This window comes from Anabas testudineus, chromosome 19 (assembly GCF_900324465.2).
Source record: "Anabas testudineus chromosome 19, fAnaTes1.2, whole genome shotgun sequence".
NCBI classification, from domain to species: Eukaryota; Metazoa; Chordata; class Actinopteri; order Anabantiformes; family Anabantidae; genus Anabas; species Anabas testudineus.
In genome coordinates, this window is record NC_046628.1 from 15,824,745 (window position 1) to 15,839,056 (window position 14,312).

At 39.1% G+C, this 14,312-nt stretch overlaps 1 protein-coding gene across 1 annotated transcript in view; it reads right to left on the reverse strand.

The window, feature by feature from the left end:
- The window catches only part of skap1 (src kinase associated phosphoprotein 1), a 29,842-nt gene extending 17,837 nt beyond the window's left edge, over positions 1-12,005 (reverse strand). The window contains exons 1-4 of the mRNA XM_026351329.1: positions 11,737-12,005; positions 10,568-10,673; positions 10,139-10,164; positions 9,907-10,023 (exon numbers count right to left, since the gene is read on the reverse strand). Coding sequence (XP_026207114.1) covers positions 9,907-10,023; positions 10,139-10,164; positions 10,568-10,673; positions 11,737-11,776 — 289 coding nt within the window. The 5' untranslated portion in view covers positions 11,777-12,005. The remainder of the gene's footprint in view (positions 1-9,906; positions 10,024-10,138; positions 10,165-10,567; positions 10,674-11,736) is intronic.
- Between the last annotated feature and the right edge of the window lie 2,307 nt (positions 12,006-14,312).

A 14,312-nucleotide genomic window follows, 5' to 3' on the forward strand; every position in this document is an offset into this window, starting at 1 on the left:
AGCACAAAGAGACACATTAATGCATCTAATTAAGGCCTCATCAAAATCGCAGACAGACGGCACTCTTTCATAAAAATCATAAATTGCATTATCAATTATTCAGGGCAATGCCATGACTTCATTTTCATCCCTTTTGCGTTTTAATTAGCACCATCCACAGCTTTGGTATTGACATTAATTTGATGGCAATTTATTGATATTTCAGCATAACCTATTTAGCTGAGTGCAATTACCAACAAAGAGAAGCAGATAGATGTGATGTTTGAGTCACATCGTGTGCTTCGTAAATCAAGGTGAGGAGCTGCTAGAGGCTAACCGAATCTAACGGCTCTCAGTGGTCATCACCAAGAAAACATCAGAGTTGCTCCATTTCCAAATGGACGGATATAATCAATAGAAATTGACCGGAGATATGTGTTTAATTGATCCTGACAAAAGGACATTTCCATAAGCAAGCTGACCTGCGAGCTCACAAGTGCTCGGATGTGGTGCCCTTCTTAACTTGTTTTAAACTCGGGGAGGGTACACAACAATGCATTCAAGCTGCCAGCGGTTTGCCACAGCTGCAATCTCTCATTTGGTTATTCACACTCTCACAGCATGGTGTTATGAGCTCAGCAGTTGATCCTGCAAGAAAAGGCTGATTTATGTTAGCATGACTAGAGGGAGTTAATGTATTCTCTCATTAAAATCCACTTTAGTTAGGCTGAAAGTCAATCAAAGGCTGGATAGAGAGTGAATCAAAATGAAGGGAAATGGTTGGGTGGGAGGACTAATACATTACATTAGATCTAACGGTGGTCATAATGCAACAGAGATGTTATGAAAACACAAAAATGCACTGAAGATGTTGATGGTGCCACCGATGATGGAAATGCTTGCTTCAGTATCTTTTCTCTAAGTGACATAGGAGCGACAGCATGGGCAGGGTTCAGTCTCAGCAGGGGTACGTGTACTCTGAGAGTCAGGAATCTGAATCACTATTGTGTCCTCAGCTATGGAAACGTGAACATGGACAAAGCCAGTGAAATGTAGGGAAAAAGCCTTTTAACAGGATTAAAACTAGCCTCCTCCTAACTGCTTGTTTTCTTTATTTAATCTTTGATCTTTTAAAATTTAATCCACACAACATTTGTGTCTTAGGAAGTTTAAAGCCAGACAAATACAGTGTTGCTGGAAGAAGTGTTCCTGATTTTGACATAAACACTCACAGTCGTGCCATGTAGGAAAATTAACATATAAAACATTTTCACCTTGTCCTTGATACTAAACTTTACAAGGTTTTTTTTTTTATTTCAGCTCAATTAATAAAGCTGTTTTTCTGTTCTATGGTAACAACCAAACAGTCATTGTTTATTATTGATTAATCTGTCAATTATATTCTCAAATAATTGATCATTTGTTGGTCTGTAAAATGTAATAACATAGTAAAAATGACTGTCATAGGTCAACATATCAAACTGCTTGTCCAAGCCCCAAAGCCAAATTTTTATATTAAAAAAAAAAAAACTTTAGAAACTTGTTTTTGGCATTTCCACTGTAAAATATAAGTTTAAAATGACTGATAATCAAAATGGTTAAAAATCTACCAATTAGTTTTCACATGAACTCCAGCCTGAGTTTTGTCTTTTTTGTCTTTTTATGCCTTACAACATTAAATGCTGATAGGTCTTCAGTCTAAATCATTTAGCAGATATTTCATATTTGATTTCACTTACAAATACATAAAATGAAGTAATTCTAGAATTAGACTGTTTTAATTCTATATAAAAAAAATATGTTGATCATATCACTAATCACTATATTTACTTGTATTAAAAAGATAAAATTTAGTTGGCACTATTAGAGAGGGACTATGTCTCTCAGCAGCACTTAGTGAGTCCCCCCCCCCCCCCCATGGCACAGGTAGGAATTAAAATCAGCAAGTTATCATATGTTTTCTTTCTCCTTTACTTAGTCCTTGAGCACGGGGGCTTGCACAGTGCCTTTCCATGCAAGAGGTATTGCATTGAATGCAACATCAGGGGGCAGGACCTGACCCCCGTGTGAACTCTGCTGATGAGGTGAAACAGAAGGCAGAAAGAGGCTCCCCCGGCCCTGAGGGGGCTGCGGGGAGGAATGCTGCTGATTCTACAGACGGAGCGAGCGAGACCGCAATCCTCTTCGATACCGTCCTTGATTAGGAAAAAGGATTCACTCAGTGCACCTTCACCCGCCCGGCGCTCAATCTGCACGCAGACCAAAGCTAAATTGATGCATTTTTCCTCATTACAGTAGGAGGCCTTTGCTGCACGTCCCTCCAGCGAGGCGGCCGTCAGAAGGGAGGATAGAGACTGAGAGGCACTGAGGTTAAGGGCAGAATGCCTTCCCTGCCCTCCTCTCCTCCCCCTGATTTGATTAGGACTTCAGTCATCGATACATAAACCGTGTTTAGAACCTCCTAATGCATGTGTTTGAACCAAAGAAAACATGCAGTGCATTATATCAGGCTGCATGATGCCTGTATCATCGTCTAACAATGTTTAATGGGATCGAGAATTTAAACAGGAGTGATTACGTTTTTTTTTTTTTTTTTTTTGTTTTTTTATCAGCGACGTCCATCAGCTTAAACAACAACTTCTGTGTCTGATCTAAGATAAAAGCATTGCACAGAAATTACTAGCTAATTATTTTTAATCTTTTTTTTTCCCTTTAATAATGCAGTTTCTGGAAAATCCATCCAAGAGCAACTATAGAAGCAGAGATAACTAGTCTTTCTTTTGTTTTCTGTTGGGCTTCATGCAACTCTTGAGAAAAAATAAATTCTGTGCCTCCATGCAGGAGTAGATGTCAAGTCACTCTGGGCTCCGTTTTGTTCCCTTCATACAGTACATTCAAACGTCACAGGACGGCCACTGTAAAGACACTAAGGGGCTAAATTTACAATGTGACATCGGCTTCCCCCTGGGCAGCCATAAGCAACGTCTTCAGCGATCCTGAATTTCCCTTTTCTAGATTTACTACCACTATTCAAATGCTTAACTGCAGATACAATGATCCTCTAATCGCTGGGGATGGTTTTCAGCTGCTTCACTGACAGACAAAAAAAAAAAAAAAAAACAGTGGTTGGAATATAAATACCAACAATGGAGGATTTTGGGCCCATAGGAGAGCCTGTATGTGTGTGATAAAAACTGAATATAACACAATACACTCACCTCTTCAATCTACATTTATTGCAACTGTAAAATGTTTCCGTTATTTCCATTAAAATGCTTTAAGCACATTTTTAGCAATGGCGGTAAGTAAATGTATTTGCAAGGGCACTGTTCCAGTACTTATGCATTCTGGGCAGTATGTCATGTGTATTACAGTTTCTATGTAATCACTCTTATTTTATAGTCACTGCTGTTACGTATTATACCAATAAACAATTATATGATGCTACTATTATTTGAGTCATTTCATAAATCACCATGACGTCCAGAGGCAACAGGTGGTACAGAAAAAACATTCTGTCATGATAAAAACACTATCAAATGCTCATAAGAATTAGTTTCATGCTTTTACAAAAAATAGGAACATATGAAAAATAATTTCCAGTACATCACAATATAAATTTTTTACTTATTGTGATTCATATAATCCAAAACTTATGTAATGCCTTATGGGGTTTTTTTTCAAAGGGTTGGGTTAGGGGAATTAAATTTTACGGTTTCAAATTTCTTTCTTAAACCTGCAAATGATTAATGTGTTAATTAATTTTATTTTAGTTACATTTTCATTTAGTGTTTCATAAACAAATAAAGCTGATAGACAAATAATTACTTAATTTGGCTTTTTGTTATGACTTTGAATATGCTGCATTTGTTTTATTGTTTGTTTTACAATTTTAAAACAAAATTTATGGTTCATTTTGAAACGGCTGCAAAAAAGTATTTTTGTATGTATTCTGCCAAAATATAACTCAATTTAAATTTTGTGTAACAATTTTTATCTAACTGGCAAAATAATAACAAAATTATGGCACAAAAAAAATACAATATTTTTTACATTTTCAACTTTAAGTTAAAATATAACTAAATGAGCAAGAAACAAAATTAAAATGGTTTTTCAGTTCGTCATTGAGAGAAAACCTCTGACTGTAACTGAAATTACATCAAACTGATTCTGACAATATACAAATGGGGTCATAGAAGACATCAAATAAAACCAAAGATTATTTATTTATTTATTTATTTATTGTTTGACTTATGTCTGACTCTTTTTCAAAATTATAATTGAAATAAGCCAAAAACCAGATCAACTGAACTTTTAAAAACAATTTATTTTCTTATTGAAATCTGACATTTCGTGAATGCTGCCTCTTAATTATAGTCATTTGAAAGAAATTTATATTTTAAGTTTATGATATAAATGCATAATTGGTTTCTTAAAATAAAATAATTACAGGTTGCAAGCTGCCGAAGTTGCTAAATAATAAAATGTATTCCCAATTAACTGTTGTCTTTTCCACACAAACTGATTTTTACGACGCGACTTACAGCACGGGTCAGTATAAATCAATGATAAGAATTTCTATTGTAGATAAGCTGCATACGACCCCACGGCAGCTCTGTCCCACTTGGCACATAAACAGGGCTGACTTCTCCCAGCCGTGCGGAAATCCCGTGTAAAGAGGGATGCATCCTCAACATCCTCGAATAACTCCACAAGGGCATGTTAATGACCTTAAAGTGCTACATTACAGCAACAATTAAACACAGGGATCCCAGAGGCATTGGAAGCCGTCGTGTCACTGTCTGTGTACCGGCCAACACATCTCTCCCATCTCCATTTATTTCCCTAAGAAATCAGCAGGGCCACCTGGGCTTGGCATTGAAACTTCATTCATCTCCAGAAATGGATTCCAGTGGAGGGCAAAATCAAATTCTCATTTGCAAGGCAGGGGGGGAAAGAGAGGGAGTGAATGCAGGAGGTACCTGGGAACGCTAACCTCTGGGTGAACCCGCTGCATCTGATAGTTTTGCTATTTGTCTGTGACATTGACAGCTCTGGGGGAGATTAGGAGCCACCCTGCCCCAGCTTCCCACTTTGCATTCTGCCTATGTGCCGCTTTACAGATGGACTGCTGCACATTTACCTTCGCCTGTTTTCCCTGGGTTTCAACATGGCGCTACACCAGAGGCAACGGAGGGGTGTAATTATATGCAATGCAACAATAAAACAAAGCAAATGAGGGGAGAGCTGCTTCGAAGGGCCGACAAAACCAGGAGGATGCAAAAACTACACAGTGTGGCTTTTGGTTGGGGGTGCAGCCGGAGATGAGAGTGATGGATGCCCTTCGGTTAAATACGTCCAAATCCCCCCTTCAAGCCGCTCTCTTCTTGCCAGGCAGTGTGAGTGAGTGTGTGAGAGAGAGTGTACAAGATTAATAGTGTAAACAGCGAGGGAGAGAGGGAGAGAAAAGCAGCCGGGAGAGAGGGAGAGAGGAGAGAGAGGAGAGAGAGGGAGAGAGAGAGAGAGAGAGAGAGAGAGAGAGAGAGAGAGAGAGAGAGAGAGAGAGAGAGAGAGAGAGAGAGAGAGAGGGAGAGAGAGGGAGAGAGAGAGAGAGGGAGAGAGAAAAGACTATCAGCATCTGCAGCAGCACAGTAGCCCTAGGGGAATAGTATGAACTTTTGAACCCTAATGGCAAGCAGTCGCAACGATGCACAGAGCCTGCTCCTGCCTCGTAATGTGTGTGTGTGTGTGTGTGTGTGTGTGTGTTTCTAGAATAGCACACAGGCAGCAACAGAGAGAGGAGAGGAAAGGAGAGTGAAGGGGAATGAGGAAGAGTGGAGGTCATTAACATATTCCTCGCTTCCTTGCAAACGAGCAGCCGCTATCCAAATGTCACAAAATCCATACACCAGTGAACGCGGAGAAAAATTAATCTCTAGCCAGATATTCTGACGGAGAACTACAGTAGATGGCTACGAGCAAGTCCAAAGAAACTTTGCCGCTGATGGGTGCTGTGTGACACGAAAGCCAATTATTCACTCAGCTTTGAAAGGAGACAGGAAACAGGTTGGAAAAGCAAGAGGGCAAAGGTCAAAAGTTCAGTAAGTGGAGAGACGGCACAACCGGCGGCCAGCAAACCTGCGCAGATAACCAAAATAATGTTCAACTACTTCATTTAAAAGGAGAAAAATACCTAGTATGTAGTTTATTGAGCTGTATTTTCTGACTCTGCTTTGTCTCTTGTTCTTCTGTGAAGTACCCAGGAACTTTCTCTAAGGATTCATTTGAGTCCACACACAGACAAGGACCAGCTGGCACCTAAAATACTGCTGATCAACCAAGTAATGGAGCATCAATCGGTCAGCTGGCCTCGATTTCCCTATTTAACCAGCCAAGTCACTCAGGCAGGAACCCTCAAAAACACTTCAATACAACTCTGTCAAGCTTCAGCCAAAATGACAAAATTCAGATTTAATATTCTATTTAACAGAAATGTGTAATATATTTACAGTGAAAAGCCAATCCTCATATTTAAATGAGAAATAGGCAACACTTAAAATTGGTCGTCCTACTGTACTGCATTGCCAGTAATTGGTTTAGGAGATTAGGACAGTGCAGTTATCACTGACAGAAATCACGTTTGAGCATTTTAAACACTCCTGTTTATATAACTAAAAATATAGTTAATTAGTCACTCACTTTATTTTTCACTCAAAAACTCAGCACTTTTCCTCGTTCCTCGCACTTATCCAACTCAACCCTAACTTAAAATATTTGAATATAAAACACACAATTTGAAAACATTAGTTTGAATTGTAGAAAATTGTTATGTTTAACATTTTCTGGGAATTTTATAAAAAAATTATTGATTGATTGATACAAAATAATCAAAGCATATGATGGTTGCAGCTCTGCCTGTCAAATAAGTGAAAGAACACGTAGCGTAAATGAAGACAATGTGCGGTGTGTCAGATCATATTGAAAAGCTTCAAGATAAAGTGATCTGATATGAATGTGGCAGAAAATAACATGCACATGAAAACTAAGTTTTGTGAACCAATCTCACAACCACACCTTTGAGCAGGATATGGTACATTAAAGGAGAATGATTGCGGTCACAAAGAAGATGAGGGAGACGTATCAAAAGCGCCATCTTTTCTGCACGCCTCCTGAAACAAAGCTCTTCCTGCAGCACTCTGTCATCGCTGCAGCTTCCCAGCAAACATCCCCGAGCGCCCAGCGGTGCTCCCCAATCAAAGAAAAACAAACAGGCCATTTCGACTTCGTAAACTTGACCTGCAAACAGCATGACAGGGCTAAAAGCCCCACATCTCCAGCTGTCTCCTGGGGTCTATTTCAGTGTGTGTGTGTGTGCGTGTGTGCAAAAGAGATTTTGTACGCCGGAGGGAGAAACTGTTCTGTGCATATATTTGTTTATGTATTCAAAATGTGCTGGAATGGCAAAGGAGTGAAAAAAAATTCATTACACTGTGTGTGAGCTCCAAACTGTGCTGAGAGAGGTGGAGGTTGCTAGAGGGGGCAGACGAAGCTGGGGTGAGGCTGCAGGCGCGGTCAGGTCACCGGTGCGGTCGGAGGGTGAAACTCAGTTCACATTACCATGCAGACACCCAGGCTAACAATGGAGGTTCCATCTGTTCCTGTCAGCCATTACAAATCTGGTGTCACCTAGTGCGTTGAAGACAACAGACCACCGCATCTAATCAAATGGCACAGGCTCCTCCTGCGTGTAAAAGCAGCCATCGACTCCACACTCACTCACTCTCTGGTTAGGGAACAGAGAGCAGCAAAGGCAGGCAGTCGATTACCACGGATAATACATCCTCCAAGTCACAAAGTCTCTATTATGTACAGTAGGTGCAAATAAAACAATACAATTAAACTCACAGAGAAATAACTCAATTTTCTACTTTCCTCTTATGGCCAAACATGGTTCTCTAAATCACAAAATCTTCATTTATTTTCACAACAAAGCTAATCTGCGAACTTTGGCATTAAAGAAAATAAAAGAAAATTTAAATCATCACCATGAATGAGTGTTCCTCCTAAAATGTCACAGATTTCATTAAGTGGTCGTGCTATTATTTCCCAAAAACACTCCTCTTCCCTTGAAACAGACCGCCCGGCAGAGAAGTGTGAGCCATTTCTTTCAACTGGCAGTGAACACAGAATGAACTATGAACTCCACATGCCCTTTAAGTGAGGACACAGGCCATTCACTACGCTAACATGGTCACAGTCCCGCAGCAATAAAAAGACACAGCGCTGCGAGGTGTACATTTATCTTACAGAATCAAATGTTATGATTATTGATCCAGTCACAAAATGTGTTTTTTTAAGTGTAGTTATTTAGTATCGATGGGCATCAATTGTTGATATTAAAGGCAAAATGCAAATGACAGAAAAAGAAGAGTCTCGTGGTGCTGCGTTACTCACTCACATTGGACAATAGTCTAGCATCATGTTCAAGCTTTGGCAAGTATAATGTTCCACGTTAACAGACGGCATGGTTTATTATCGGGTGTGTCAACATTATAGCCTTAAGGGAAATTTTTTAAGCATTTTATAGTTTGATTTTGTTTGTTTCCCCGAGGAAATCTCGCCTTGTTTATTCAGAAATGAACAATTTCAAAAAATGAATTATCATTGTCTATGTTTCCACCATCTGTTGTGACTTGTTTACTCTATTTTTCGAAAGTTACAGGGAAAGGCGGTGGTTGCTATTCTGTTGGCAGAAGAGATCATTAAGCAATTTCCAAATGTGGGGTTTGTTTTTGACTACATCAAACTGACATTAAATACCAGTATCACAGAATGACTACCAACAGTGACAGCATGTTCTTTTTTCATTCTGGGAAATTCCACACGGTCGCAACTTTACCTCAAGAAAGGAGCTAAAACGAGTGCAGGGTAGAGATTGGCACCTGAGGCAGCAGAGTCAATAATGCCCACCTGCGGCATGTCACGTCAAGGGCTATTAACTGGCGCGTAGAGTCAGAAACACAAAAAGTCTGAACAGGAGAGAAGGCAAGTCTGAGAAAGGAAGATAGAGAGAAAGACTGATACAAGGAGAGAGAGATAGAACACACATGGCCCCTCAGGTACAGTGTTGTATTTCAAACCCGGTTGTGAAAGAATAGAGGGACTCTGGGTCAATCAATCACTGCATAAGCCTGCAGCTACAAAGCCTCCTCTCTGTGTGGGCCACCTCCATGCCTACCACATTGCACACATTCAGCTCAGAGGGACAGACTGAACTCTGCCACTGGAGGGAGCTCTAGGTTACAATTCAGGCCTCTGTGAACCACCAGCCCCCTTTCTTTCAGCGGCAGGACAGCCTACCTGCACACTGGTGGGGAGGGAGGTGGAGTCACTGATGTCACTGGAGTCGGTTAGTGAGGTAGGAAGCCAGGGGCAAAGACAGGGAAATTTCACAGATGTGGTTGAGGTTTTTCAAATGAAGAGGAAGAGCAGCAATGTACAGCAAAGCGGTTTGCCTGCACCTACTGTGAAGAGGTGTAGGTGCCACTGAGGATGTTAAGGATAGTGTTAAAACTACATTTGTTTAGTTTTCTCAGAGAAAAAAACTAAACTTCATCGTCTCCTGTGACACTGGAGGAGTCAAATTCTTTCCTGACCTTTTGTGAATGCAGTTGCACACTGTTCCCTTCAGGTGAAAGATGTCTTTATCAAGAAGATAAGATAGACTTTTACTTGTCTTGTACTGGGGTTTAATTTCACTGCATTGTCCTTGGTTAATCCAGATGGTATGAGCTGTAAGCTACACATTACACAAGCTTGTGTGTGCACCTCAAACTCTAAAATCTATCTAGACAAACATTAAAAATAAGATCTTAGATTTCTGCACTGCACAAACAGTCTCGCACACACAATCTACTGTTAACTCACACTCAGGGCCTCCATCATCCTGGTAGTCCGAGGCTACTGAGGCGTCATCTGACTGGGCAGAACGACCTAGACTGGAGCTGCGGTTGTCATCAGAACCATCTTCTTCCCTGAAGTCCGCTGAATGTTTGAAATAAAGAAAAAGCTAATTTGAGCAAGTACATAACAAAGGAACTCGTGTAGGTAGTTTAGATGCAGTTCTTTAACTGAGACTGTTCAGAGTCAAGTTACTTACATGGGTAGGGGAACTCCTGAGGGTTTCTGCAGAATTAAAAATAAGCACAAATCAAAATCTGTTTCAAAGTGCTAAGTCGGTGCTTTTACTTTTGATATAACTTAGCTCAAGCCTTGTCTCTAAAATGTAAGTAATTGTTTCCTGCACGGAACCACCTAACCACAGACGTTCTGTAACACAGCATGCGTCTGTTATCATGCAGTGCAGGCAACACCAGTGGAGTTGTTTCCGGAGTAAAATAACACTGTGTGTGTGTTTTTTGGGGTCACAAACTCTTCATTGTGCTTGAAAATTAGATAACATTAGGATAAAGATTTAAATATCCAGATTATAAAAGGTTACTCTGTGAAATCTTTAAAAACTGTAAATAAAAAAAATAAAAAATAAAAACACAAGAATGATGTTTTCAAAGTGACACTAAAATCCTACCTTATGTGGACGATTCTGAAGTTATTCAGTAAGACCTTCCGCGACTCTTGGGCACTTTCACTGAGGTTTTCGTCTTCAAGGAGCTCCGTTACGAACAGCTCACAGTCTGAGAAGAACAGAAAACACTGTAAGCATTCATCACGTGTTTTTCAGACAGACAGTCTTCTCTAGGTCACAAGCTGAGTACAGGACATGTTTCTAAAGAATTTCAACTGAAAATACAACTGGAAGTCAGAAAACTCAAAACCACCTCCAACTATTTCCCATGATAAAGTATAACTTTCTTTATGGTGGGTCTGTAACGCACAACAACAAATTTCAACACTATAATCATGTAGTTTTTTATTCTAACCTATTTCTATGTCCATGCATGCATGGGATAATTTAATGCAAGTTTAGATTGGATTCTGGTTAGTGAATTCTTTTGTTTCCATTTATAACTAAAATAAAAACTCATAGAATAAATCAATTAAAGTCTCAGCGATACAAATAAATAAAAATACAAAGATTCTGCCTTTTTATTATATGCTAGATGTTTCTATGATGATGACTGGAGACTGACATTACATTGCTTCCTCAAGGCCTGGTAAATGATAATATAACACTAATTTTAGAGTGAAAGAAACAGAAATACACATTTTTAGAATAAACAGTAAGATAATGAGCGTTTTGTTGCGTGAAGTGTAAAACTATAGTAACATAAAGTAATGTGAGACCCGTTTCTGTGATGCTGTATCCTAAAACAAGTTGGTCCACATCATGTATTACATCAGACCTATGCAAATGATCTGAAGGCCTTGTCCTCTGGCCTGGCAGTGCATGCAAATGTACACCATGTTGGGAACAGTTTACAATACATTGCAGGGCTTTTGATATATGATGTTCTTTATGCTCTACTGTTTACTTTTGTTTGTTAAACTCAACGCTACAGTAGGTGTGTGGATTTTACAAGCAGGAGATTATACAATAAATAAAATCATATGACACTACATACATTTTTAAGGCTGTCACTTCAAGTTCTCTTTGTTGTGTCAATGTGTCATTTGTACATTTCAGAATTAGCTGTGATAAACTTTGCTATGTTTGCATAGCTTTGCTCTCCTTTAACAACAGGATTTTCCAGTATGAAACAAACATTTTTAAAAGTGAAAAAAAAATAAAGACGTTACCATTTAAAAGTCTCCTGATGTCAGGCGGGATTGTCCCCATCTCTGAGTTTAATCCGTCCAACTCAAGACACTCGAGCTCACTTACTTCTCAGACTTTTTCTGCCCCTTCACACTTTGCGTTTTTACTCCACAAGCTTATGTGAACCCAGCCTCTGTCATACTGTTACAGAGACATGGCAGCGAGAGTCTGGATCATGCACACACATACAGACATTCTCACAGATCTGGCATGGCATCAAGCCACCTGCGTCCTTTTGCTTTGAAATGTAACTTCCCGTGCATGCATCTAGATTTGCACAAAATGGGGCGGAGCAGGTGTACAAATGGCAACTTCCTTCCACACTCTGGCTTGTCAGATGAGGCTGATGACAAGATATGAGTGATACTGAGAAAACCCCACAGTCAGACCTGCAACACTGCTGCAAAGCAAGCCTGAGTAGGGATCACAGTCGTGTTCACTGGCAACTTAAACAACATTTGACTTTAATAAAGATCTAAAAAAGTCAACCCCACTGGACTGGTGCTAATGCTGAAGTAACATCTGTTTCTATTACGTTCTCCCTCGTATACAGTTGGCTATTCATATTTTCTATAATAAAAAGTAGTAGATAAAACATACGTTAATGAGACGAGCTTAGCAACCATCTGCATCTGTTGAACACCGAGCCACAGTGAACCCAGCTCAGCTGTGCTGCTGCCCAGATCTTTAGCAGACTAACCCTCCTGCAAAGTGGGAAGAGCACAGAGACAATTTCTCTATGGGGATCAATAAAGCATCACATTATAAAAAAAATTGTAGTCAGCAGAATGGGATTTCCCTTAGCAGTTTCTTCAATTGAAAAAAAAAAAAGCTATTCAAACACTAAGGTCAAAGCTGTTAGGCTGCTCTGAAAAACCCATGACCAAATAAAATCTGTTCAAATGATATCATCTGAAATCAAACAAATATGTCAGCTTTACCAAACACTGGTGTACTGGAGAAATAATTTAGTATTAACAATAAAAACAACAATAACAATTACAGCAATTCCCATGTGGTTCATCCAAAATTTACAACCAAACACTTAAATTAAAGCTGACAAACTACATTTTAAGCACATCTTCATCTCAAATCCATCTTCACAGCCATCCAGCGTCCTCATGCCTCTTATTCAAAGCTGTGTGTTTAGCCAGATGCTAATTGAGGCTAAAAATCTGTGACCTAAATATTTCACTGTGCCAATAAACAGGGTCGTGCAGATAAAACACAGGTGATGGAGTTAGTTTATGCAGATTTGTAGTGAAATAAATAACAGGCGATTGGTGTTGGATTAATTAATTCAAGCACCATTAACTGTTTTGTCAAATATAGCTATTCTGTATTAAATACAACATGATTAGAGCCATTTATTACAGACATTAATCCAAATACAGGCCCTGAAATGTTCACTCATATTGATTAATCGTGTCTACTTTAATGAAAACTATGCAGCTAGGTCATTACCTTAAGGTGATATTTTACTCACCTTGCTGTTTTTAATCCCTCCATCGCCAGATTCACCTGGTTAAACACTATTTTACCTTTAATGTGGAGTCGTGCAACCTGTTGACAGACTGGAGCACTGCTGCTAAATTAAGCTACATAGCAGGTAGGCTAACGGCTAGCACTAATTGGTTGGCTTACGGTTGTCCAGACATTGTAACCTTAAACTAAAACCATTACGTTCTAATAAATCCTCACTTCAATGTTTTAAATCGCGGGTTTTGTTTTCTGCAAATGCAAATGTCGTACTTTACTGTATAGCTTTCAGACAACGTTCAAGGTTTTAGCTAACATTGATAATAAGCTAGTTTGTTTTCGCTAATTAGCATGGTGCCTAGAGGCCGTTAATTAGTTAACGTTTGAAAGCATCCGAAAATCATCGTCTCACAGTATTTTCTGAGTAAATCTACACATTTATACCACTTGACAGCACATTATTAACATTGGTTTTACTGTCAACAAACCCAACTTATACGTATACGTTCACAAAGTTACTTGTGTGCGGGCGCTGCATTCACGGACTTAACTCCTCCCTTCTGAAAATGAAGTTGTGAAATCGTAAATCAGAGCTGCGGGACAATCAAGCGATATTTTTACTACAAATATAACTTTACTGCATTATATAATATAGCTGCATTTTACCATGGCGTTTGCAACGATGGTAGAAACCAGTTTTTTACATTTGCGTTTCATTTTATTATTCACACCTGACGTTCATCCACGATCTTTGTGCAGATGCTGCGTTCAAAATCTAGAATCCCCCTGTTGGTTAATGGAGATGTTAAATCGTAAAACAGGGTTGTGATGCATTCAGGCGAAGTTTTTACCAATAAGGTAAACATTGTTTTTTAAGAGTTACTGTAATGTTATTTTATGCCAACTAAATATTCATGCGACATTTAAAACCACGAGACAATCATTTTAAAGTTACTTTATTATTATTTACAATTGTAATAAATTTAAGTGATGCTTTACTAAACTTAAGAACATAATAAAGGAATGTAATTCTAAATCCAATGGCTTAAAGTAACCTGGCCTTGTAAAGATAAGAAAA